General features: G+C 44.8%; 2 protein-coding genes across 6 annotated transcripts in view; one reads left to right on the top strand and one right to left on the bottom strand.

Moving 5' to 3' along the window:
* The first annotated feature begins 18 nt into the window (after positions 1 to 18).
* On the top strand, positions 19 to 10,371 carry KIF20A (kinesin family member 20A). 2 transcript variants are annotated; one of them, XM_087754117.1, is made up of 19 exons: positions 19 to 216; positions 897 to 1,072; positions 1,554 to 1,643; positions 1,769 to 1,888; positions 2,917 to 3,055; positions 3,145 to 3,332; positions 3,420 to 3,564; positions 4,293 to 4,493; positions 4,745 to 4,856; positions 4,955 to 5,026; positions 5,614 to 5,757; positions 5,838 to 6,003; positions 6,259 to 6,423; positions 7,104 to 7,243; positions 7,340 to 7,442; positions 8,109 to 8,316; positions 8,706 to 8,797; positions 9,093 to 9,230; positions 9,760 to 10,371. In XM_087754117.1, exons 2-19 carry the CDS (start codon positions 914 to 916, stop codon positions 10,030 to 10,032), a joined length of 2,655 nt encoding a protein of 884 aa, XP_087610243.1. In that variant the 5' UTR covers positions 19 to 216; positions 897 to 913; the 3' UTR covers positions 10,033 to 10,371. The 2 variants fall into 2 exon arrangements, with proteins under 2 accessions (XP_087610243.1, XP_009470444.1); XM_009472169.2 differs by lacking the exon at positions 19 to 216 and having other exon boundaries at positions 232 to 1,072.
* Positions 10,372 to 10,380: 9 nt separating this feature from the next.
* Positions 10,381 to 23,334, bottom strand: part of SFXN1 (sideroflexin 1) — a 47,531-nt gene continuing 34,577 nt past the window's right edge. For all 4 annotated transcript variants that reach the window (XM_087754129.1, XM_087754128.1, XM_087754127.1 and 1 more), the window contains exons 4-11: positions 21,733 to 21,831; positions 21,026 to 21,101; positions 19,845 to 19,930; positions 18,484 to 18,611; positions 17,886 to 17,935; positions 12,626 to 12,675; positions 11,921 to 11,968; positions 10,381 to 10,482 (exon numbers count right to left, since the gene is read on the bottom strand). In XM_087754129.1, coding sequence (XP_087610255.1) covers positions 10,386 to 10,482; positions 11,921 to 11,968; positions 12,626 to 12,675; positions 17,886 to 17,935; positions 18,484 to 18,611; positions 19,845 to 19,930; positions 21,026 to 21,101; positions 21,733 to 21,831 — 634 coding nt within the window. In that variant the 3' untranslated portion in view covers positions 10,381 to 10,385. The remainder of the gene's footprint in view (positions 10,483 to 11,920; positions 11,969 to 12,625; positions 12,676 to 17,885; positions 17,936 to 18,483; positions 18,612 to 19,844; positions 19,931 to 21,025; positions 21,102 to 21,732; positions 21,832 to 23,334) is intronic.

The raw sequence follows: 23,334 nt of genomic DNA, 5'->3' as shown, positions 1-23,334 counted from the left end.
GGCGGGCGGCGAGGTTTGAAACCCCAACAGTAGGCGCCGCGCGGACGCGAGGTGGGCGGGAGGCGGCGGAGCGTGCCGGGCTCCGTGAGGGCTCCGTGAGGGCTCCGTGAGGGCTCCGTGAGGGCTCCGTGAGGGCTCCGTGAGGGCTCCGTGAGGGCTCCGTGAGGGCTCCGTGAGGGGAGCGGGGGCCTTTGCAGCGGTCTGCGGGCGTGAGGGGTGAGCGAGGGGGCCTGTGGGGGGGTGGCGGTTTCGGGTGGGTGCGGAGAAGCCCCGTGCGGCCGCCCGTACCGGTGTGGGCAGGGCCCGTGTGGTGGTCTCTGGGTGTGTGTGTGTGGTGGGGGGCGGCCTGTATGTGTGTGTGGGTCCTGCGAGGTGGTCTGCGTACCTGTTATGTGCCCCCATGCGGTGTGTGTGTGTGGTTTCTTATGTGGTGGTGGGGGGTGTGGGGGTGTAGGTAGTGTGTCTGGGGTCTGGTGTGGTGGTGGTGGGGGTGTAGGTGGTGGGTCTGGTGTGGTGGGGGTGGGGGTGTAGGTGGTGGGTCTGGTGTGGTGGGGGTGGGGGTGTAGGTGGTGGGTCTGGTGTGGTGGGGGTGGGGGTGTAGGTGGTGGGTCTGGTGTGGTGGGGGTATAGGTGGTGGGTCTGGTGTGGTGGTGGTGGGGTGTGTGTGTGCAGGTGGTGTGTCTGGGGTCTGGTGTGGTGGTGGGGGGTGTGTGTGTGCATATGCAGCTCCTGTGTGTCAGCCTGCGTGTGGAGGGAGGGTTCTGTATGGCAGTCTGCGTTTGTGGGGAACGGACGGGTATGGCGGTGGTGGCAGGCTGCGTGTGGGGAGCAAAGCTTGGACTCCCAGAAGGCTGCTGTACCATCACCCCGTCCTTGCTGTGCCCCCTTTTCTCCAGGAGCCGTGTGAGACACCATGGCGCAAGCGCTCGCCTCCCCGGGGCTGTTCTCTGACGATGATGCCGCAGCCTCCCCCGTTCTTGAATCCACAGCAACAGGGTTTGGGGCCGATGTGCGCAAGGACCTCCTGTCGGAGTTCTCTGCCATCTCTCCAAATCTGGAGGGCTCGCAGCAGGTGAGGCCGGAGCTCTTCTGTCACAAACAGGGCAGCGGTTTGACTTGCGGCTGCTGTGTCTCTGCACAAAGGTGGTGTGATGCAGGGCCAACAGAGACTCTTCAGAGGAGGCTAGAGCAAAATGTTGCACTGGGGGGAGCAGTTCCTGCCCTGTGCTATGAAGGGCACAGTCAGTAAGTGCCTCTTAACACGATGCCTCTTAGTGTGGTGCTTGCTCTGGGGGCTGGTTTTGGTGTCAGGTCTTCAGGTTGTTGGTCTGGTTCACTAGAGAAACCAAAGAAATGCTGGTGTGCCTGGAAACGCCTAAGAAAGCTTCTGTCACTGCTGGGGATTTTGGGACCAGAGAAGTGTCCGTTAGTTACTGAGTGCTAGTCAAGGTAGCCATGCGCGTGGTCCATGCTGCGGTTCCTGTTAGCGTTGTGACGGGTGGTTGTGTACTGCCTCTCTGGCCACCATGTTTAACCTGTGCTGATTTTTGTAGGCTGTAGCTGAAGACAATAATGGAAAAATAAAGGTGTATCTGAGAGTTCGACCTCTGAAATCTACAGAAGTGGAAAAAGGGGAAGACCAGGTAAGACACTGAATGCAGCAGCCTCTGCGCTGCCTGCGTGCCTGCTGGGAGATGCCACCATCCTTTGCTGTCTATGCTACGGCCTCTTGTAAGCCATTGCAATGATGGGGCTTTGTGTTCTTTAGGGCTGTGTCTGCATTGAGAATTCAGAGACCTTGCTTCTAAAAGCCCCTAAGGACTCCTTCACCATGCGGAGCACAGAACGTGGAGTGGGACAGGCAGCACATAGATTCTCTTTCACTCAGGTAACTGGGAGAAACAATCCATCTGGAAGCTTTTCAAGCTTAAACCAGCCTTACGGCTTGAAAACCTGGCTTACTAATACACACTGATTCCAGTGTACTGCATGAACTATGGAGTCTCGTACAATCCTCTCTACTTAAGTTTGTTTCTATTGCTGTTTCCTTAGTTCTTCTCTTTTTAAGCTGATCCTGCCAAGTTTTTTGGCAGCAAATGCCAAACTCTTGTTTTGTTCACGAGGCTCTAAACAGACTAGAGGCCATAGTGATATCAGGTGTTACTGGATTAAGCAAGTGAACATCTTATTTTCGTAGGGGGCTTGGACTGGAAGTACTGGTGGGTCTGTTGCTCATGATGTGGGGCTAATGGAGCGTCCTGGTTTTGGCTGGGATAGAGTTAATTTTCTTCCTAGTAGCTGGTATAGTGCTGTGGTTTGGATTTAGGATGAGAATAATGTTGATAACACCCTGATGTTTCAGTGGTTGCTAAGTCGTGCTTACACTAGTCAAGGACTTTTCAGCTTCCCATGCTCTGCCTGGTGCACGAGAAGCTGGGAGGGGGCGCAGCCAGGACAGGTGACCCAGACTGGCCCAAGGGCTATTCCATACCGTATGGCGTCATACCCAGTACATAAACTGGGGGGAGCTGGCCGGGGGGCAGCGATTGCTGCTTGGTGACTGCCTTGGTGTCAGTCGGTGGGTAGTGAGCAGTTGCATCACTTGTTTTCCCTGGGTTTTGTTCCTCTCTGTTGTTTGCCTTTTCACTACAATTTTAATAATTATTATTTTATTTTGATTATTAAACTATTCTTATCTCAACCCATGAGTTTTCTTACTTTTGCCCTTCTGATTCTCTCCCCATCCCACCGGAGGGGGAGGGTGAGCGAGCGGCTGGGTGGTGCTCAGTTGCTGGCTGGGGTCAAACCACGACACGGAGGGACCAAAGGACTACATGGTATCGCTTGACCAACCATCAGCAGTCAAAAGATAGGAATGATCTACATGAGGCCATTTTTCATGCATCTTCTTTGCAGATCTTTGGACCAGATGTGGGGCAGAAATTGTTCTTTGATGAGACAATGAAGCAGGTGGTAAAGGATGTACTGAATGGGCAGAACTGGCTGGTTTACACCTACGGCATCACCAATTCAGGGAAGACTCACACCATTCAGGGTAAGGAAAGCACTAGGTGTTCATAGCCTGTTGCAGGAGTTGTCTGCTTCTACACGCGAATCCTCAGCTTGCTGTTGTTTTTACTTCAGGCAGCAACAAAGATGGGGGCATTCTGCCCCGCTCCTTAGCGGTCATCTTCAACAGCGTGGGGGACCGGCTGTACCAGGCCATGGACCTGAAGCCTTCCCTCTCCCACGAGGTGATCTGGCTGGACAGCAGGCAGGTGCGACAGGAAGAGACCAAGAAGCAGACCATGCTGCGGGGCGGTCTGTGGGAGGTAAGCGTGCAGCTTCTCGGAGATTTAATAACAGGGAAAGGATGGTGTCATACTACAGACCCGCTCATGTTCTTTGTGTCCTTCCAGGAGGAGCTGTTAACGCCGCTGAAGAGGAGTCACAGTGCCGAATCGCAGCTCCAGGCCACCACCAGTGGCAGTTTTGACAGTGGAGTTGCTGGCCTCTCTTCATCTAGCCAACTCACCAACCATTCGGACATCAGCCAGACAGAAGGTATGTCTGGAAGCCTACTGTGTACTACCTGCTGCTGCTTGTGGGAGGACGGGGGAAGAAAGGGTGAAGGCTATTTGGATGCTGTGTTGTGGGTAAGGGAGCAAAGGTGCTGTAGTCTTTTCCCTTTGAAAGACAAGGATGTTGGGGCTGAAGGACTTTGTACGTATGTCTGGCTAACATACGAAGAACTTGCCACTGCATAGTAACTCAAGCCTCATGAAATGAAAAGCTACTTGATACCCACTTACTTCATTCAAGGGATACGGTTATTGAGCAGCTGAATGCCATGCGATGGGGATAGCTGGCAAGCAGGGTGCTCGAGTGACATGTTGCACGGAGCGCTTGTGCCCAGACTTCCAAACCTAGGAACTACTAACTGATTCGGTATCCAGAAGCACGGAGTAATTTGAGGTAACAAGGACTAAAACTTCACTTATACTGGGAAGAGTTCATGTTTGAAATATCCTATACTTCTGGAGTCAAGATCAAGTGTACCAAAAGTCCTTGCACAGAAAGGAGGATGCTGCTAAAGGGAATCTCAGGCTGGGGACAGGCATTAGTGTAGGTCCAAACGGGAGGAGGTTTATAGAATAGATTTGAGTCTGGGATAGTGTTCCGGAAGAAAGGTATCTCAGTCTACAGCTAGACCACTGAGGCTGGATCCATGAAAAGCTGCAATCCTGACTTTTTTACTTAGTGTTTTTTTCCCTTCTTTATCTTTTCCTCAGAACTGGGTCCTCGCTGGGCTGACTTGGATCGCATTTCACTGACCAATGCAGGAGACGTGCAGTTCTCCATCTGGGTCTCCTTCTTTGAGATTTACAATGAGTTAATCTATGACTTGTTGGAACCAGCTTTACCTGGCCAGAACCGCAAGAGGCAGACGCTGCGGCTCTGTGAAGACCAGACTGGCAACCCCTATGTGAAAGGTAGATACGCCTGAGAGATATTTTTAGTGGCCTGCTGGGAGACTTGAGGAGTGAGCAGGTGGGTGGCTTAGCTGCGATGTGTTGCAGAGCACGATGTCCTCTGTGGCCTCTCGGAGGTCTCGGATGTCTGGATTAGGGGAACGTTAAGTTTGTTAATGTCAAGGAAATGCAATGGTCAAGTTGGGGCTGAGATAATTAAGTTTTCTCCCAGTCTCCTAACTGCCTTGCCCAACGTGTGCCTGCTTTTCCAGATCTGAACTGGATCAATGTCCGGGATGCTGATGAGGCCTGGAAGCTCCTGAAACTGGGTCGGAAAAACCAGAGTTTTGCTAGCACCCACATGAACCAGAACTCCAGTCGCAGGTCTGAAGGGCTGGGGGGTTGTTGAGGCAGACATACAATTCGGAGGGCCTTTTACAGGTTGCGTCTCCCTTTTAAAACATTTTCACATTTCTTTACAGTCACAGTGTCTTCTCCATTCGGATTCTGCACTTGCAAAGAGGTAGCAGTGAAATCGTTCCAAAAATCAGCGAGTAAGTTTCATGCTCTCTAGGATTTGGGGGTGTTCTCTGTGGACTCAACTCTCCTGTCTCTTGTTGCGGATCTGGGGTATGGGAAGTACCTTGAGGAAGGTCATGTTGAAAGTACTTGGAAGGAGTAAATGTTCCCACTCTTAAGTCTTGGAACTGAGTGAGGAGTTTGTGAGGAGTACTGCAAAGTACGACTTGAGGTAGTTCACTTTTTGAATGAAAATAAACGTGAGTAACCCTACCCTCGCAGCAGGGCTGATCTGAGCGCTGCTGATGCCTGTTCCTGGGCTGTAGTTATCTGGAAATGGGTTGTCTCGGTACCCGGGAAGTGGCTGTCCTGAGGACGGGCAAAGGATCTTTGAACTTGACACTGCAAAGCTCACGTTCTTGTTATCTCGTGTAACCCCTATGCTTAGGGTAGGTCTTTCTGTCCAGCAACAGCTCATGCACCCCAAAAGAGCCTTCTGTGCCCTTACGGGGAAGCTGGGAAGGTGAGCAGGGCGGGCGATCGCAGGGTGTCTGAATTGCAAGCCTGGCTGGAACAGGACAAACCTAGCAGGTCATGTGAATACCGCCCGCCTTGTCTTCAGGTTATCCCTGTGTGACCTTGCGGGGTCAGAGCGCTGCAAGGACCAGAAAAGCGGGGACCGAATGAAAGAAGCAAACAACATCAATACCTCCCTCCACACGCTGGGTCGCTGCATTGCCGCCCTGCGCCAGAACCAGCAGTCCAAGTGAGTACCAGAACTCCTCAGGGAGCGTGGGGACAGGCTGTTTTGCTTCCCCATGGGCTCACTCTTGTCTCTCCCCATAGATCGAAGCAGACTGTGGTTCCCTTCCGGGACAGCAAGCTAACCCGTGTGTTCCAGGGTTTCTTCACTGGACGTGGGCGCTCTTGCATGATTGTTAACATTAACCAGTGTGCATCTACGTATGATGAAACTCTGTATGTAGCCAAGTTCTCAGCCATCGCCAGCCAGGTAAGCAGCACGCACCAGGATCACGGCATGATCGGGATACATCCTGCTCCTGTGGGAATGGGCCCCTTTCCGTCACAGGGCAGGGGGAATGCTTGCAAGTTGTCCCTGTCCTTCTCCAGTGGATTGTTATCTTTACAGTATTTCCAGATTCTGCTAAACTGAATGGGTTGACAGGTCGCAGAGAAGCGTTGCGTTTAAAGACTACGCAACTTCCAGGCTTTGTGGAACCTGTAACGATGGCCTTTTCCCCTTCAGCTTGTTCAGGCGCCTCCCACAAAGGTGGGACTTCCGTCCATCCAATCGATCATCAAAGAGCACAACAGGCGAACCAGCCAGGGTCAGGAGGCAGCAGCAAAGGAAGAAGTGGAATCGGAAGAAGACAGTGAGGATGAAGCAGATGTCTCCATGTATGAGAAGGAGGTGGGTTGTGATTTGTTTTACAGCCTTTATGGATAAGGGGGCAAGAACATGACTTAGCTTTGGCCTGGGAGCTGGGGCTGGAGCTCGGCACTACACCAAGAGATGACAGGGAACCTCAGAAGGATATGGGACCCAGGAAACGGGGAATCCATGAGGAAAACATTCCACAGTCGGTCTAAATCTGAAGCACATGGTTAATTTGGAAACACTTTGTCATCTGTGGAATAGGGACAGTAAGAGCTCGGGTACAGACCTATAATCCCTACTGTGCAAGGGAAATCCATGCAAAACACACAGGAGAGATGGCTAAATTGAGGAAAAATAATCAAACTTCCTAGATACTCAAAGCGGGCAGCTGGAATAGCTGGAAGATCAAGATAGAAGTCATATACCTACAGAGACTTGAGTTGTAATGTGTCAAGGTAGCAAATGGAGGTGCAGCCCTGGGCAGTGCAGTAGGGAAGCTGCTCTGGAGACAGCTCCATTTGGAGTGCAGTGTTGTTTAAGCCATCTCATGGGAGAGGAATTAAGAGCAAACCTGGCAAAACTCCTCTTTTCAAGTGACTAAAAGCATCTTAAACCTAGATCACCCCAGCCTACAGATACAGGATCCCCTAGTTTATTCTAGATCTTAATTCTGTTGTGCAGTGTGGGCAATGGAGTTTGCGTCCTTCTTGCAGGACTTGTTGCGTGTAGTGGAAGCTGCACGAGAGCTGCTGGTGCAAGAGCGGCAGGAGAAGCTGCAACTAGAAATGCGCCTCCGTGAGGAGATCTGCAACGAGATGCTGGAGCACATGCAACAGAAGGAGCAGTGGTGCAGGTACAGCTTGCGCCGATCTCCCTCCCTTCGTTCAGGGTGAGCTACAGTACCAAGAACTGCCAGACCCTGACATGGAGTTGTTTGCTCTCTTTGTAGCCAACATGTGGATGCTCAGAAGGAGCTGCTGGAGGAGCTGTACGAGGATAAACTGAATAACCTGAAGGAGTCACTGACCGACTACTACCAGGAGGAGATCCAGGTTCGTTCAGGGCCATGAAAGGACATCAGGAAAGTGGCGGTGCGTTGGGAGGGGACTCGGGGTACTTGAGCCCAGGAAGGTGACTTAGGCAAACTGAGAGGAAAGATTTTGTGTTTTGTGGTATTTTTTGTGATGATATTTGATAGTTTGATCCACACTTTTCTCTTCTTGTCTACTGCTTTGCTGTTCACTAGGCTTTCTAATTTTCAGCCCTTAATCTGGAAGCTAACGTGCAACCATTCTGACTCCTCTGTTTGTTCAACATGCTTCCCTCCGCCTTACTCTTTTTGCTAGTGGCTTCCTTCGCACTCTTCAGATTAACACAAGTTCTGTGAATTTCTATTCTTACTCTTAGCTGGGACGATGGGTATGGGCCTGTCTATATATATTTTTCACTCTATGGCATTTGAGCAGCCTCTGGGACTTGTCGCAGACCTCTCTGAAGATGCCAACTCTCAAAAAATCCCTTGTCTTTAGAGGCTGTAAAAAAGTGGTTTAGGCTCCCAGGAAATGGGTTTGCTGTTTTCACTTAAAGGACATTAAAGGCTGGGTTCAACAGGTGAAGTGTGTGATTGAGAAAGTCACCTGGAAGAAAGGGATTGCAAGTTTCAGAAAAGCTGTGTTAAGAACATCTGGTTGAATATTTGAACAAACTTGCTTTCTAAGGACCGTGATGAGAAGATCGAGGAGCTCCAAGCTGCTCTGCAGGAGGCAAAACAAAAACTGAAGAGCCTGGATACTAAGCAGAAGGACTCTGGGCAAGGCTTGCGTCGATCAAAGCGAGTGGCTACCTCGTGCGCTCTGCAACAGGAGCTGGTAGATACCAAAGCCAAACTGGAGCAATGTCAAATGGAGTTAAATACCGCAACAGCAGGTAAGGCCGTGATGCTGCGCTGGTTCTGAACCATGCCCGAGTGATCCTTGTAGAGGGTTAGAGATACTTTTTTCAGTAGGGTACATTGGATTCATCCTGAAACCACTGTTCTGAGTTGTAGATGACAGGAATAATGTGATGGATGGACAGGATTTTACTTCATTTTCCACATGAAAATGGACTTCAGGGCGGGATCATCTCCCTGCTCTGATTCTAAAGTCCCTTTTTGTCACCGAAAGGGAGAAGCCTGGAATGTTCGTGCATGTCTGCACAAACTCAAAGCTTTTCTCAATCTGCCTGTGGCAGCTTGTCTCAAGGGAAGTCCTGACTTCAGAAAACCCGAAAGCTTACGAATGTGCTGTGTCTCACTACTTTTTGTCTGCTCCTAGAGTTGCGCAAGTACCAGAAATTGCTGGAGCCACCTCCCTCCGCCAAACCCATTACTGTGGACGTAGACAGGAAGCTGGAGGATGGACAGAAGGTAACTCCATCTCTGTGTCACAGGAAGGAACGCTTGCAGGGCAGGGTGGTTGCCAGTTTCAACGGAGTTTGGAGCTGCTGCTTCCAGGTTTTTAAACAAATGGTTGAAGTTGAAATGGGTCTGTTGAGAACAAACCCTTAGTAGAGATGTGGAAGGTTGTGGGACCGGAGATTGCAGCGTACCTTGCTCAGAGGGGATCCTCCCTCAGTACTGCATGTCTGAGTTACCCTGGCGTGGCTTTGTTTGCAGAGCAATGTCAAAGCTAGCTGTTGTATTAAATCTCTTTCTCCTGTAGAATGTCAGATTGCTGCGTTCAGAATTACAAAAACTTGGGGAGTCCCTTCAGTCTGCAGAGAGGGCGTGCTGCCACAGTACAAGTGCAGGGAAACTTCGAGAAGCCCTCTGTACGTGTGATGACATTCTGGCTCGACAGGTAAGGCGTCTGTTCTGTTGTGGGCTGCACGGGGGGATTTAGTCTATGCGCTTTGCCATAATCAGCCGAATAACCTAGGTTCTTGCAGCTGCACATAAAAATGACTTATTCTCTAGGCACATGCTCTCTATTACATTAAGGGAGCTATGTTGCTAATTTTTTCAACGGCTGAGTCAGCCTGCATATTTAACTTGCCAAAGGAGACCCAAATTGTTCCTGTTCAGTTACCTGACAGCCTGCACTTAAAGCAGGAGAATTCGGAGTTCTCATTTCCTTCTCCGCTTCACTCTATCACAGTTGCTATGGCAGCACGTTTGCAGCAGGACGGATTCAGCTTTTTCCTAGCCTTACTCTTCCTATTTTGTTATTGAACTGCTATGCTGCTGACAGTAGAAGCTTTTATGCATGGCCTTATTTAGCACACTAGTTAATGAATTTTGGCAAAGGCGGTTTATCCTCTTCAGTTCATAGTAATCAGGGAGTTGGGCAACTTGTCGCATCTTTATATATACTGCCTTCCCTTTCTCAGGACCAAACACTGGCAGAACTGCAGAACAACATGATGCTGGTAAAACTAGACCTGCGGAAGAAAGCAGCTTGTATTGCTGAGCAGTACCACACTGTGCAGAAGCTCCAGGCTCCTCCAACATCTACCTTAAAGAAACGGTTCTGTGCCAACAGGGAAAACCTACAGCCTAATCAACCTCTTGGTAAAAAGCCCTTCCTGCACAACCTTCTGTCACGCTCCGCCACCCGTCCTGCTGCTGGCAGAGGGTGGCAACTTCGTTCTGTTGCTCTATGACTTTTCACAAAGAGATCCCTGCCCTGCTATTACTGGAACAGGTGCCAAATCGAATATAATAGCATCTATTTTTCTTTGTGTGCTTGTTTATTGTTATTGTAGCTGCTTGAGAGCTTATGTAAACATTTTTGGATATGTATGGTTAAACTTTTAATCGATACCAAAGTGGACAAAATGACCTTTTGTAATTTAAACACTACAACAAGGAACATCTTTAAATATAATGCGGATGATCAAAGCTCATTTAACAAAAGGACAAGTTAAAAGTGAGTTCTCACCTTCAACTGTGTTGGCATATAATTCAAAAATAAGTGCACAAGGTCCTCCTTGAAAGATATTTTCCCTTCCTTGAATTATAATCCTTTATTAAAGTATACACGTTCTAGTTCAGGGCTGTTCTCTCGGATCTTGGCTTGCAATTCTGGCTCCAAGCGTGTTACAGACATAGAACTAAGCAAAAGAAAGAGTAAAAGGGTTATATATAACAAGCACTTGAACGTAAAATAAGATGGATGACGCATTTGGTTAAACTTCCTGGATTGTGAAAAGAGTTTTCAGATCTTATTTTAACTTCTTATGAAGGAATCATGCTCACAGACCAGGGGCAAACGAATCCCTGCTTAGAAGGCAATAAGACAGTCCACAGAGTCAAGAAAGGGCTGTTGCTATGACCATGAGGGTAGGAATCTACTTAGTTGCTTCAGGTTGTTGCTGGCAATAGAAACTTACCTTCCTAAAGGTGTTTTTATGAAATCTAATGTATTTGCCTATTTAACTTACTGCCTGATTTTATTCAGTTGAATAAAAGGCTTATTTTTATAAGAGTCCTTCACAGGAAAGTGAATTAAGCTGCCAGGTCACTTAAACAGCTGCAATTTCTTATGTACAGTTTAATGGCTAATGTTCCCACGAAAGGGAGAGCCCAGGATAAAACCCCGAACTGTCCCGGTTTGTGAAGTCCCCTGCAGGGAGCCTAGCGATGCTTATCTACCACAACGCTCGCTTCTGGGCCAGGCAGGGAAACGGAGGGTGTCAGGCTGCTGCGTTGTACGCAAACCACCCCATCGGAGGAGAATTGGGAATTGTCTTCTGGGAATCAAAAGCTACTTTAGTTGCTTAATATTTTAACGGATTCAGCTCCAGCTTGCGTTCTTTAAGCTACGCTTGGCAGCTTGTCAAGTTTAGACAACCACTAACAATACGAGAGGGGACAGCTTAGTTGAATTTAAGAACCTGTTCATGCTCCATGCTGCAAATTGAGCTAACTTTATAACCATACAGGTTGCGTTATGATTTCAGCTATAATGAATGAGGTTTCTAAGACAGTTTTCAGTACTGAGCTGTTTGTGTATTGATAAAAAATTCTTTCTGGAAAAATATTAATCAAATTACAAATAAGCACGTATTATAGTCAAGTGCTGTTCTGTATAACCAGAGGAGTTTTCAGCTGAAAAGAAAATGGCCTCTGACTGTATTTAATGAAGCCATAACCTTACTGAACACAAATATATTGTTTGGACCATAATATTGGCCTTTCTTACGAATCATTCCGGTGGTTCCTAACTCTGTATTATCAAGCTCAAACTTCTCAGCTTGAAATAGCGTGGTTAAACTGCTCGCCCAAGCCTCTCATCCCTAGCCCTAGGCAGCAGCATTGCAAGCTGCTAGGAGTTTGTAAACGAACGAGCACAATTCAACTCTTATGTATGACTGATGAGTAACAGAATTATTACTTTCCTGAATATTCTCATGTTTATCACACTTGTTATGTGGGAATTAAGACTGTATGCTCGAGGCGGGAATGACCACTTGTTTCTGTCTTTGCAGTACCTCGCGTGCCTCTGGGAGCGTAACATTAAAGTAAGAATAACGTAACAGCAATACGTACCTTTTTTGAGGAAACAGCGCACAACACAGGGGTGTTGCAAACACAAGACTAGAGGAGACAAAAAGGGGTTTACAATATTTAGGGTGCTAATAGAAAATTCAAACCCCTTAGGCATGGTCTTCTAGGCAGAAAGCATGCTTTTTTTTTGTGTACAGTGAGGTAAAGTTCCATGAAGTGCTATGTAACCTTTATTTCTCACTGCATTATACCTTGTGAAATCATTTACCTACTATGTAGTACTAAATGCATCAATACCATGCTTACAAATGTATATAAAATTATCATTTGATGTCCTTTCCGTGTTTTGCATTGTTGTGCATGAAAATGTAACGACAACATAAAATGCCAGACAACGGCGAATGAAACTCTTCATTAACCAAATGCTTCAAGAATTCATCAACCCACAGGATCCGATTCCCGTTATTGTTTATGGAGGTAGCAGCCAAAGCATCTTTTCTGATCAAGCTGCCACATCCCTTTTTTTTGCCACTCCCTTCCTTTCCTCCTCCCTCCCTCTCCTTTTCTTGGCAGCTTCTTCATTGCTAAGGGCTGGGTTTTTTAATACGGTATTATCAGTTACAGATATGGAATTGACTAACTCCCAAATTTTTTTTTCTTTCAACGAAGTGCAAATATTGCTACTTCCTCCAAAAACTCTACGAGTAGCGCTTAAAATAGCAGACACAACCCAAAGAAATCACTTACCAGAATCCGACTAATCCAACTTGAATGGGAGCACTCATCCAAGGAAACCTCTGTTAAAAATAAAGCGCACACAGTGAGTACGGCAGCTTTTCTCCCCTCTCTTCCCACCTTCCTGGAATTCTTGTATTGTAAGAGACAGATTGCACCTAAAAGCCTCTTGGAGACGAGGAAGACAAAACAATTACCAGTGTACCTTAAACCTGAGCTCTGGTTTGAGAGCCCAATCCCTTTGAAAAGTAATAAGAAAGTTACTTTGTGATCTCAATGTACGCCGTTATCCTGAGTAAACGTCCCTCGGGAACGACGCTAGGCTGAGTGTTCTGCTCAGGACCTGATCCTGAGTACGTGGGCCATTCCTTTGCGTCGCCCAAGCCTGCAGTAGGCAGCAGCGGAGCCAAAGCCTGGAGCGGTGCTGCAGGCGCAAGGTGCTGCCACATGCGGGGGCACAGGGAGTTCTCGGCATCCCCGAGAAGAGCGAGGTCTGGTGACAGCTCCTGCCTCTTCACCGACATCATCAAAGGCTTTTAACTCAGGAGTGGAGATTTACTCTGCCAGCAGCTGCAGCCACCAGCCTTAAGATAGGGAGGTGCCAAGGAAAAATGTACCTCTGCATCTCTCAGCCCTTTCTCCTGTCTTAGAATTTGCTTTGGCGTGTAGGAACTTGCCCCTGGAGCACAGTCGGGTACGCTCCAGTTCTGCAAGGGTTCACCTTTTATTAAAGGACAAAAGGGTGGAAGAGTTGGGGAAACGAGGCTGAGAAAGCAATGCGTGACCTACGGATGCGTTTTTAGCACGGTCCTCGCGGAGCTTGAATGGATGTCAAAAAATATGATTGTTTTCTTGTAGGCTTTTAAATGATTTAGGCATCTACTCCCCCCCACATGTTAGAATTTTAGTTGAAATTAATTACTAATGAAATAAAACCAGACCTCTTTAAACAACACTACTGCAATGGCCTTCTCTTGCTCCGATACAATCAGTGTCTCCAGTAAGTAGGACAAACACAACTGCGATGATAAGAGGAAGCCGATTTTAAAAAACAGCTAATGAGTTAAAAATCACACATTAGAGTGGATGGTGTTTTCAACGAAGATGATGCTTTGCTCTGTAAGAAGCATTTCTGAAGATGTAGAGGTTAGAGGGGAAACTGGTGAACAAAAGATGGGCACTATTTGAGAGTAGAAACAGAAAAAAGAAATTTAGAAAGCGCGGTAGGGCAAAGCTTGGTGCTAAGGAAGGTCACAGCAGCGTAAGCGCATAGAAAGCAAGCCTGCGCGCATTAAACTTTCTCCAGAGCCTGAGAAGAAATGATGTAGATTGCTTCTGTTTTATTTTTTTTTTTCCTGGAGTCAATCTGGAATCCAGAAATGAGTGCAGGAAGAACTGTGCAGTTCAGCAATAACCTGCAACAACAGATAACAAACAGAAAAAGACAGCAACAGCAAGAAGGAGAAAGGGTGAATGCAGCCGTGCTCTGCCGTTCTGGCATTCCACTACACACACCTTCGTTTGACTCTCGGCTGAGATAAATTCCCTCAAATTGCTTTACATTTTACACACTGGGAGAGTCCATGACGAGAGCTGTGTGACTGACGGCGGAAGGGATGCCGGACTGCGGCACTGGTGAATATTCCACGTATTTAGGAGCGCAAGGCAAACTGCGCTGCAGGTGACTTCAGCCTCTGAGGAGAGTTAAGGGAGAGGGATGCTACGCATTGCGGTGTGAGCGTGGCACCCGAAATACACACCCGAAAACCCCAAATACGGTTTTATAACTGGAAAGGCTGTTGGAGGGTGTCAGGAGAGTAATGGATGGTTTCATGCCTTTATCAGAGTTGGTCATTAATCTGAGAGAGGTATTTACTAGTACAGGCAATGGGAACAACATCTATTTCATGTGGTGGAACGCTTTTTGCCAAGGTACTTGATCTGAGTTACAGCCTTTATTTTTCAAGAATGTTACCAGGCTGCACTGATCAAGAAAGATGGTGAGGTAAAACTCGAACGCGGCGAGGTCAATATTAAGAACTGGAGTTGCCCAGGGAACAACGAAAAACAATAAAGCAAAACTCGAATGCAGGCTGTACATCCCTACAAAGAGATGAAATGGCGAAGTACAAGACAGCAGAATTTACTGTGTTAGAGAACTACCACTTAACTCTGGAAGAAGGCAGTTCCTGATGAATTAGGATTTAATTTCCAGATGTCTTTATGGCATCTTTAGTGGTTAGTGCAAACAGAGAGAATGGAGAAATGATAATTAAGCAAACAAAAGCCATAAGGAGAATCAGCTTTTTTCTAACTGACTACTTCCTTTCATTGTTGGATCTCAAAATCTGTCAGCTTTCCCAGGCTAGCTACGCCTGTTTTTAAAAAAAAAAAAAAAAAAAAAAAAAAGGAATAAATGAAATGACAGTTAAATTAGGAATGCATGGAGGACTCAAAGGCATAAGACATTCAAGAATGATGCCTAAAAAAAAAAAGGCTCTCTGTTCTAGTTTTGTAACAGTTTTGAATACATATTTTAGTTGCAGACTAAGAGACCCCAAGGAGCTTGTTTTAAGGATATAGGAGGAACTTTCTGGAATCAGCTTTAATGTTAATACAGTATGCAGAACAGGAGAGAAATAATAGCTGAAGCTGTCAGAGTAGTAATATAAATTAAAACTTCAGTGTCGATTGCCATTTTCAGAAGTTTCCATGGAAAAAAACGATTTCTTTCTCTAGGAGAAAGGTTACCTGTAACTAAAATGCATCTAGAAACACTGCGCCTCCGAGCAAGGTTGTTTATGGATCCTCCTGCCGCAGCAGACAAAATAACTTGGCTCTGCGCAGCGCTCGTCAAGCGTAGGTCAGCAGGGATAACGAACACAGGCTTTATACAGCCTAATCAAGAACTACTACACCGCACAACCGCATAAAGGGCAGCCAAAGCCACTGCTGAAACCTATAGCAAAAGCACATCTATAGAAAAAAGTATTTTTTCAAGTCAAGAAATAATTAGATGCTTTTTGAAGCAGTAAGTATGTGCTTGTGTTCTAAAACCATTCATTTTCTAGCAATAACTTTTGGGAATGTTGTTAATTCATACTAATGTTACCATCAAAATGTCCTCGTGCAAAACAACGTCAGAATATGGGGGATGAATAGTGCTATATAACCTACATTTATAGGGTATTACTTCAAATACCAGAGGATGATCGCCTGCTATCACCACCGAGACCAGCATTCCAGAAGCATTTCTTTCTCTCTCTCTTACTGCACAACATTATTCTACTATTTTCTTCATTATTTCACAACCATTTGACTATTTTCTGGCCTTGTGTGTTGCTTAATAGGCTTTGGCAAGCATACAAGAATTATTTTCACGAGTGATGGTGTACGAAGCAAAGGCTAAGGACGATGAGTTAGTAAAGCATTGTGTGGATGGTGCTGGAGTACTGCAAATGGGATGGTGCTGCTGAAACCTCAAGAGAACATGCAGAAGCTGCTTGTTAAAAAATGCAGCTCAGTTCTTAATGGTTTTAATACTAATCTCTACGGTGTGTTACCACTGACTACCTGCAGAGCAGTGTTTCACCTGAACTCACAGTCTTTGAGGCTGAGGGGGAGGAACAGGTGAGCATAAACGGTCATGATGGTACCAAAGACCACTGAGTAGTCACTGAAGAAACCGCTCATTTTTGCTGATCTGAAAAATTCACAACACCCTTATGTTGATTATACCACACAAAAACAATAGATATTTGTCTCCAAACCCTAGGAATATTTGCAACTTCTTCACAAATGTCATGTATTTGCCAGCTGAGTTGATAGCATTTGTGACATTTCTCCCACGTCGAATACATATAAAATAATCTTTGCTCTACATTTATGAGTTTTTTTTAAAAAAACCCAAGGGTTAGCGTTCCGGGTAATACATTCTCAAGAACACATCAGTATCACAAGCTGCTTAAAGCTACTCTGCAAACAGGGTATGGGTCAAAAGAAATCAGCAACTAAGAATTAGCCAAATCAGGACAGGGCTCTCTACGCTGCAGACAAAGAGTGTACGTGGATGCACTGCAGTCTCGCTTCTTTCAGGAGATGTAAGGAGCACACATTGACTTTCCCTCTAAAACTCAAATGGCACGGTTCCTCTCGTTACGTTCTGAGCAACGGTGTTTTCTGTTAACACAGCGGGGGAAAAAAAAGCAAAGCACTTCAAGAAAAAAAAGTTATTGAAATGGGAAGACGCTTGGGACCTCTTCCAATGCCTCATTTATACATACAGAAGCCCTTTCAAATGGTGGATGTAACTGGGTAACCTAACTCTGCACAAGAAAAATGAAGGGCAGAAATAATAAGAAATATCATTTACATATTTTAGAAGCCTTTAAAAACCCGGCAACTTCCCCTGCTTGTCTGCCCAGTCCCCACGCAAACCACTTTTCCATGGGAGGGTCTGCAAACTTTCTTCTCCTATCTTCTCCCAACTGGTGTTCCCAGCTTGTTGGGTGGGTTTCGCTGCCAGAGACTTTGCCTGGAGCTACTCAAGTAAGTGATATCGGCTGGTGCAGATGAAACTCCCTTTACTGGTCAAGAATGATAGAGTTCCTCATCTGAATATCATTTCTCTTGTGTTAGACAACCCTATCATTAATTTCATTATTGTTCTTTACCCTCTCACGCACACACAGTGCATGATGTCGATGTAGTTTATATATTCACTAACACCGGGTGCTTGACTTCACACTACATCAGCATAAACAGAATAAAGGAAATACGTAATCTTTGGTGAAGCATGCCCATTCTATGCCTACCCTGCACTCGCTCATTTTAAAGGGTCATTTTCAAAAGAGATTTTTTTATCATCATTGTTGTTTCCAAAGTTAAATTGCTAAATTCCAAAGCCTCCTTATTGATATCCTGAGAAAAAAGCATTATAAAATTTTAAAATATTTTTCTGATAAACCGTATTCCAAGTCTTGGTAGAAGGAAAGTTTATTTACTAGGAGGAACTCTGCATTTTAAGAACAACTATAAAAATAACAAAGAAGTTCATGTTTTCTTAATGTGATTTCACACTGCGATAAAAAGAACGAAGCTATCTCTAAGAAAGGCATAAAGAAAGGGACAGCTGTAAAGCGAGCTCTGCAGTGACGTCCTCCCAGAGCAGAGGCACGTTTGGGAGGCAAATATGAAGACTCAAAGTATTTTAAATTCATGAAAATATTAACTTCAGATATGAAATACATATATGTAGATATCTAAGACTAACCTTTAAAAAGGCTCTCTTTTCCAATGTGTTCATTATGAAGGGAGGAATCGCTGCAAATGAGAAAAAAACCAAAAAGCATTAACCTTGGAGAAAAAGGCACTTGGTTTTCATTTTCTGTTAAGATGAACTAAGACCATAATACAGTTTTCACAGCCTGCTGTCATTAACTGAGCTTTCATTTCACATTGCCAAGACACTGGATTGGTATTTACAGAGGTAACTTCTCCCACTAAGCAAAACTTCTAATTTCACACAGAACGAAACCTGAGCTCAGTAACTTGGCACTGGTCAAACCCCCTACTCTTCACTAAACTAATTCCACTCAAGCAGAATTTGCTACCGTTCCTTTGCTCTCTGTATCTGTTCTGCAAAAGCGTCCCAGGAGCTGTTCTGCTGCACGTCAGTGTAACACACCGTGGATGTTTTCACGGTAAGAAATGTACGTTTCTCTGTGGAACTTCTTAACAGAAATGCAAATACTGCCCGCGTAACTGTAAGATAACTTGGCCTCTGAGAAAAGTCACTTTATAGAATTTAAGCTCTCTCTCACATCAGGAACTGATAATCAGGAGCTGCGCGTGACTGCAGTTATTCTTACCCATGCCAGGAGCAGCCATAAGAATCCTTGATATAACCACCTGGGTAATCGCCTGCTGAGCTGCTTTTGTTGATTCACCCAGTCTGTTCCCATTCTCATCTGTGACGGGGATTCCAAACTTGAGTTCCCTGTTGAAAAATAAAGCAGGGACAGACATGCATTTATTCACCTTTTTTGTCACCTTATCTTTGTCCCCTTAAAATTGTCAATTACAAGAATTATGGGTTTTATTTTATTTTCCAAGTTAGCCTGTTTGTAACACTCTTTGGCACAAAAATTTCAAGAGGGGGACAAAGATCTGGGGAGAAATATGCTGAAAAGTAAGAAGAACTGAATATTTGTAACAGCAATCCGCTGCTTGAGCCTGGTCACGTGCATTCCAAGGGGGAAGAAAGGAGATGTGTTATTTCTGTAGTCCACAGAAGGGAGAGGTTCCTTCAAAAAGCAAGTCAGAAAAGTGGAATTTTCTGGACTGCTCTGGGAGTAGTTTGTCCTTTCCGACACTCAACACAGGGAATACAGGAAGATTAGTTTCACGGAGCTAAAACAGAAGTCTTTGTGAACATTCCCCTCTGGCATTCTAGTCTGAGTTTTCATTTCAACCACTAAGAACATATTTGAAAGTATAAAAGGGCGCACAAAACAAACTACATTGCTGTAACTGTCTTATTCTCTATTAGATCTCTTGCTCAAGTGCAGGGTTAGGTCTTAAACTCACATTCTGGGGAGAGAGGAGCAGACAGAAGGGCAGATATCCTGAGGACTGCCTTTATTCTTCTCCTCATCTTTTATAAGAGATAAAATACTACCATGGATTGGATTTCATTGTCAATACAAACTTTAAATATTCCCTTTTCTGCCCATAACCTCGTGTTTAGAAGAGGATGCTTTTCATTTGTTTTTCCCCACTTCTATTCCTAGTCCTAGTCAAATCAGAATACATATGAAATTTTGTTTCGGAAAAAGTGCGTATTTTTGTAATCTCAGATCATTAAACAGAACTGCAGAGCCTGACTTCTATGACTAACTTCTGCATGTGGGGTTTGAAGGACCATTTTTGAAATGACTGTATTTTTCCAAAGCAGAGTTTGCATTTAAAGGGTCCGTGTGATCAAGTTTTGAAGGACCGGTACTTGGTTTCTGAGATCTAAGACTGAAGAACTCCATGGCTATTTATCTGAAGAGAATGAGGATGTTCTATTTTATTTTATTTTACCTGTCACAATCAATCAATCACAACAAGACCATGCCTCAGGTTTTTGCATAAAGATATGTAACGTGCTTTATTTGGTAACTTGCTGATCTAAAAGCTCAATAATATCCTTTCTTCTACAATGAGTGATCTTTGTTCTTTTTCCTACCTTTGTCTCATCAGTGGAATATTAATGCAGTTCGCAGCAGCAACAGCAGCAAAAGGAACAAATCGTCCTATAAGAGGTGAGACATGCTGTAGAAAACACAGAGAGGGAAAAAAAAAAAAAAAAGAACAAAAAAAAATTACATAATCAGTTTCTTTCCCAAAGGTCATATTAAAATGCTTCACGTGCTAATGATAGACCAGACTTATTTCCTTTACATTAAAATTCAGTGAAAACTCACTGGTGGGGCAGAGGTGAAACAACAACCAAACACGACATAAGTCATAAATACTTCTCTCAGGGCGAGCAGTGGCAGGAGACTGGCAAAACCAAGCTTAACTTAGCAGCATCACTGCAGAGGAGTGTCAGCTTCTGAGCGTGCCCGTCAGCCCAACGGCAACACTAAACAGACCTCAGCTTTCCTGCCTCTGCTGGCAAGGTCACAGCCAGCCACATCCAGACCAGCTGCTTTGCATCTAAGGACACTGACTGCGGAGGCTATTCCTCTACTCAATGTCTTGTATAATCTGCATTACTCTGCTTAGAGCGGTCTTTCAAATAACTTATCAATGCTGTACCACTCCCAGTACATTAAAGCATGAGCAGAGGGGTACAAATTAGATTTTTGCTGGTTTTTTTTCTTTTTTTTTTTGTAAAGGACCTTTTTTCTTGATTGCTTTGTGCACTTGTTTAAAGAATTTGATTTTTCTGCATTTAAAAGCAGCACCTCCTTACAAATTCTCCAGCCAGTCTAGAGCAGGCGCCCATGTTTGCAGAAGTGATACTGCACCTTAAAAACACACCTTACAGTTTATGGGACAACAAGTCCACACTGTTGTAATTACACATCCACTCCAATTAACTTTCAAATGCTATTGGATACTTTGACATGCAAAAAAGAAACTGCAAAAAAGGCACCTTCTTAGATACAGCTTGTATTAACAAAACACAAGGCTGTTTGATATACGTATAAGGAGGACAGGCTGTTTGAAATACACAGAAAACCATCTACACGGGGCAAAAATAAGGCTGGGATCTAAAGAAGGGAGCTGCCAACGGCCATTACAACTCCCTGCTGGGAGCTGTGCAGAACACGACACAGATATGCAGGGGGAGAAATGAGCCGTTAGCATCTCACAGAACACCAAAGCCTAGTTAAGAATGGAAAAAAATAGCAACAACACCTTTGTTAGCGCATTAAGTCCTAAAGCTGTTGCGACAGCACCCGTGGTAGCAGAAACGTAGGCTGTTCCCAGCTGGCTAAAACAAAAATAAAAGCATTTGCACATGCACAACAACTACATTTACGTCACTTCTTAAAATAATTACATTTTACACGTGTAGTTATGCCCCCCCAGTAGTTAAGAAGTAGACCTTTGTGGGACACTGCAATAAGATGTAGATGGAAGACTGAAATGGGACGCTAAATTAAACGCTCTTCTTCCACTAGCAGTAAAAATCACGTGCAATCCACATTTTAATATTGGATAGGTTCTGCTGGTTCTGCACTGCCATCTGTTTGGCATTTTCTCATGTGTCTGAATGAGCCCCTTGAAGGATTTAGTTCTGTATTTCATTTCCTGATTGCTTAAACTAATAAAATCAGTTTGGATTTCTAAGCCATGTCTACAACAGTAATTAAAATCCACTGTACCAAAACCCATACATGCAGACCAGTTATGCTGGTAAATCTTTATGCCAGTAAATCTTTAATGGCAGAAGTGGAGCCTCTATCATTCTCAGACTTCTCATCTGTGCATATCAAATTCATAATAAGCACAGATGAAAAAACTTATCCCTCTATCACCTCAAACTTCAACGGCCAACCATGTTCCAGTACCTCAGAGAACAATTTATAAATACATCAGAAGCATCTGGTTGAGTGTCTGACCTGACAGTAATGGGGGCATCACCGCTCCTGTTCGTGTAATTTACTATAGCATTGAAGGACTGGTTAATCCACTGCCAGAAAACCACCGCTGGTGTTGTTCTTGAAGAGAGAAACAATTATTGTTACTAAAAATACAGTTCAGAAAAATGACAGGAAAAAAAAAAAAAAAGGCAAATGCAAGCAGTAATCATGCAGAGGCTCTTGTTTATCTGAATGAGGCAACACAGTCAATGAGATACTGTCCTAATAACGGAAGTACAAGCTCCTTCCAAGAATAGAATTTAAAAGCATCCTAATTAAATAGCAAGGTTCACTTGGGACAAAGGTTTGTTGTAATAACAAAAGCATTATAGCAAACCTCTCTATAAAAAACACACAGAGAAATATGAAACTGTCTAATTTCTAGGATGCTTTTCCAGGGTTATTATTCCTTTACAATCTGCTCGTTCTCTTAGGAGGCTCCATGACTGACTGAGAGGTGGATTTTAGGAGGCAGGGCTTATCTTCTCAGTCTTCAAAGAGCTAATATGATGCCATCGTTTTAATAAATCCCTGTGACATTAAAACATTCAGTCACCTGTAGAACCAGATAAAAAGACACTTAACTCCAAAATGAAAAAATTATTTTCATGAAAATATCTCCACGTTCAAGAAGCACAGGTACAGCACAGAACTTAATCTGGTTCCGTACAGTATGAACCAGATGACCAGCCATCAAAAAAAAAAAAAAAGCTCGAAGGAATCCTCACAAATGATGTCAGTGCCCGTATGCAGATGCCTTAGGACAAAAAGGTGCTAACTTGTGAGCACAGGTGGGGGGCCGTGGAAAAAATACATCCTGTCCAAGTCACAGAATCCCCATTTAACAAGCTAATGTGGTCCCTGTTAAATTGCAGATACAGTCATTTTGCAAGTGGTTATGCTGATAAGTAACAAAAGTGACAATTTGTTTCACAGTGTACGGGACTGTCTTGTGGAGGGATGAATGCTTTTACTCTCAAACCAGGAGTATACTTACACGACGGGACAAACTTATGAAAAAGAAATCCACTAAGGACCTCTGGATCAGGAAGCTCCTGATCCACCAATATACCTGATCGGAGAGTATACCAGGGGAAAAGTGTTTCTTTGTGTACTCAGACCACAAACTCTGCCCCCAGGGGAGAAACCACTGCAGACTCTGCTCCACCAGGATTTCAGTCAGGCCACCAAAATTAACAGTTGCTACTGAAAACTATTTCCTGACCATTAAAATAACCTTTTCATAGGACTTTAAAGCTTAGACGTAATCAAATTATTTAATAACGCAGGCAGTAATGGTAACAGGAATGTGGTTCTCACTGGAGGGCTGATATGGAAATTAAGAGTGCTAAAGAAAAAGCAGTAGTTGTACCAGTTATTCTGTAACAGGCGCGAAAGCAAAGAGGAGATGCTAGAGTAGAAGGTGTGTGTCTATCCTGAAGCTTTCATTCTGAAATGGGAAGACATGTTATTTCTTTAATTGCAAAAAATTGAAAGATTCAGGAGATTTAAAAGTGTATTCTTATCCCCTCTGGTTTCCAGTATCTGAATGAGATGCCAAAGTAACAGTGATAAACTAGC

This window comes from Nipponia nippon, unplaced genomic scaffold (genome assembly GCF_047370975.1).
Source record: "Nipponia nippon isolate SJK-2023a ecotype South Korea unplaced genomic scaffold, ASM4737097v1 scaffold_17, whole genome shotgun sequence".
Lineage (NCBI taxonomy): Eukaryota > Metazoa > Chordata > Aves > Pelecaniformes > Threskiornithidae > Nipponia > Nipponia nippon.
This window is presented reverse-complemented; position numbering and strand designations above follow the sequence as displayed.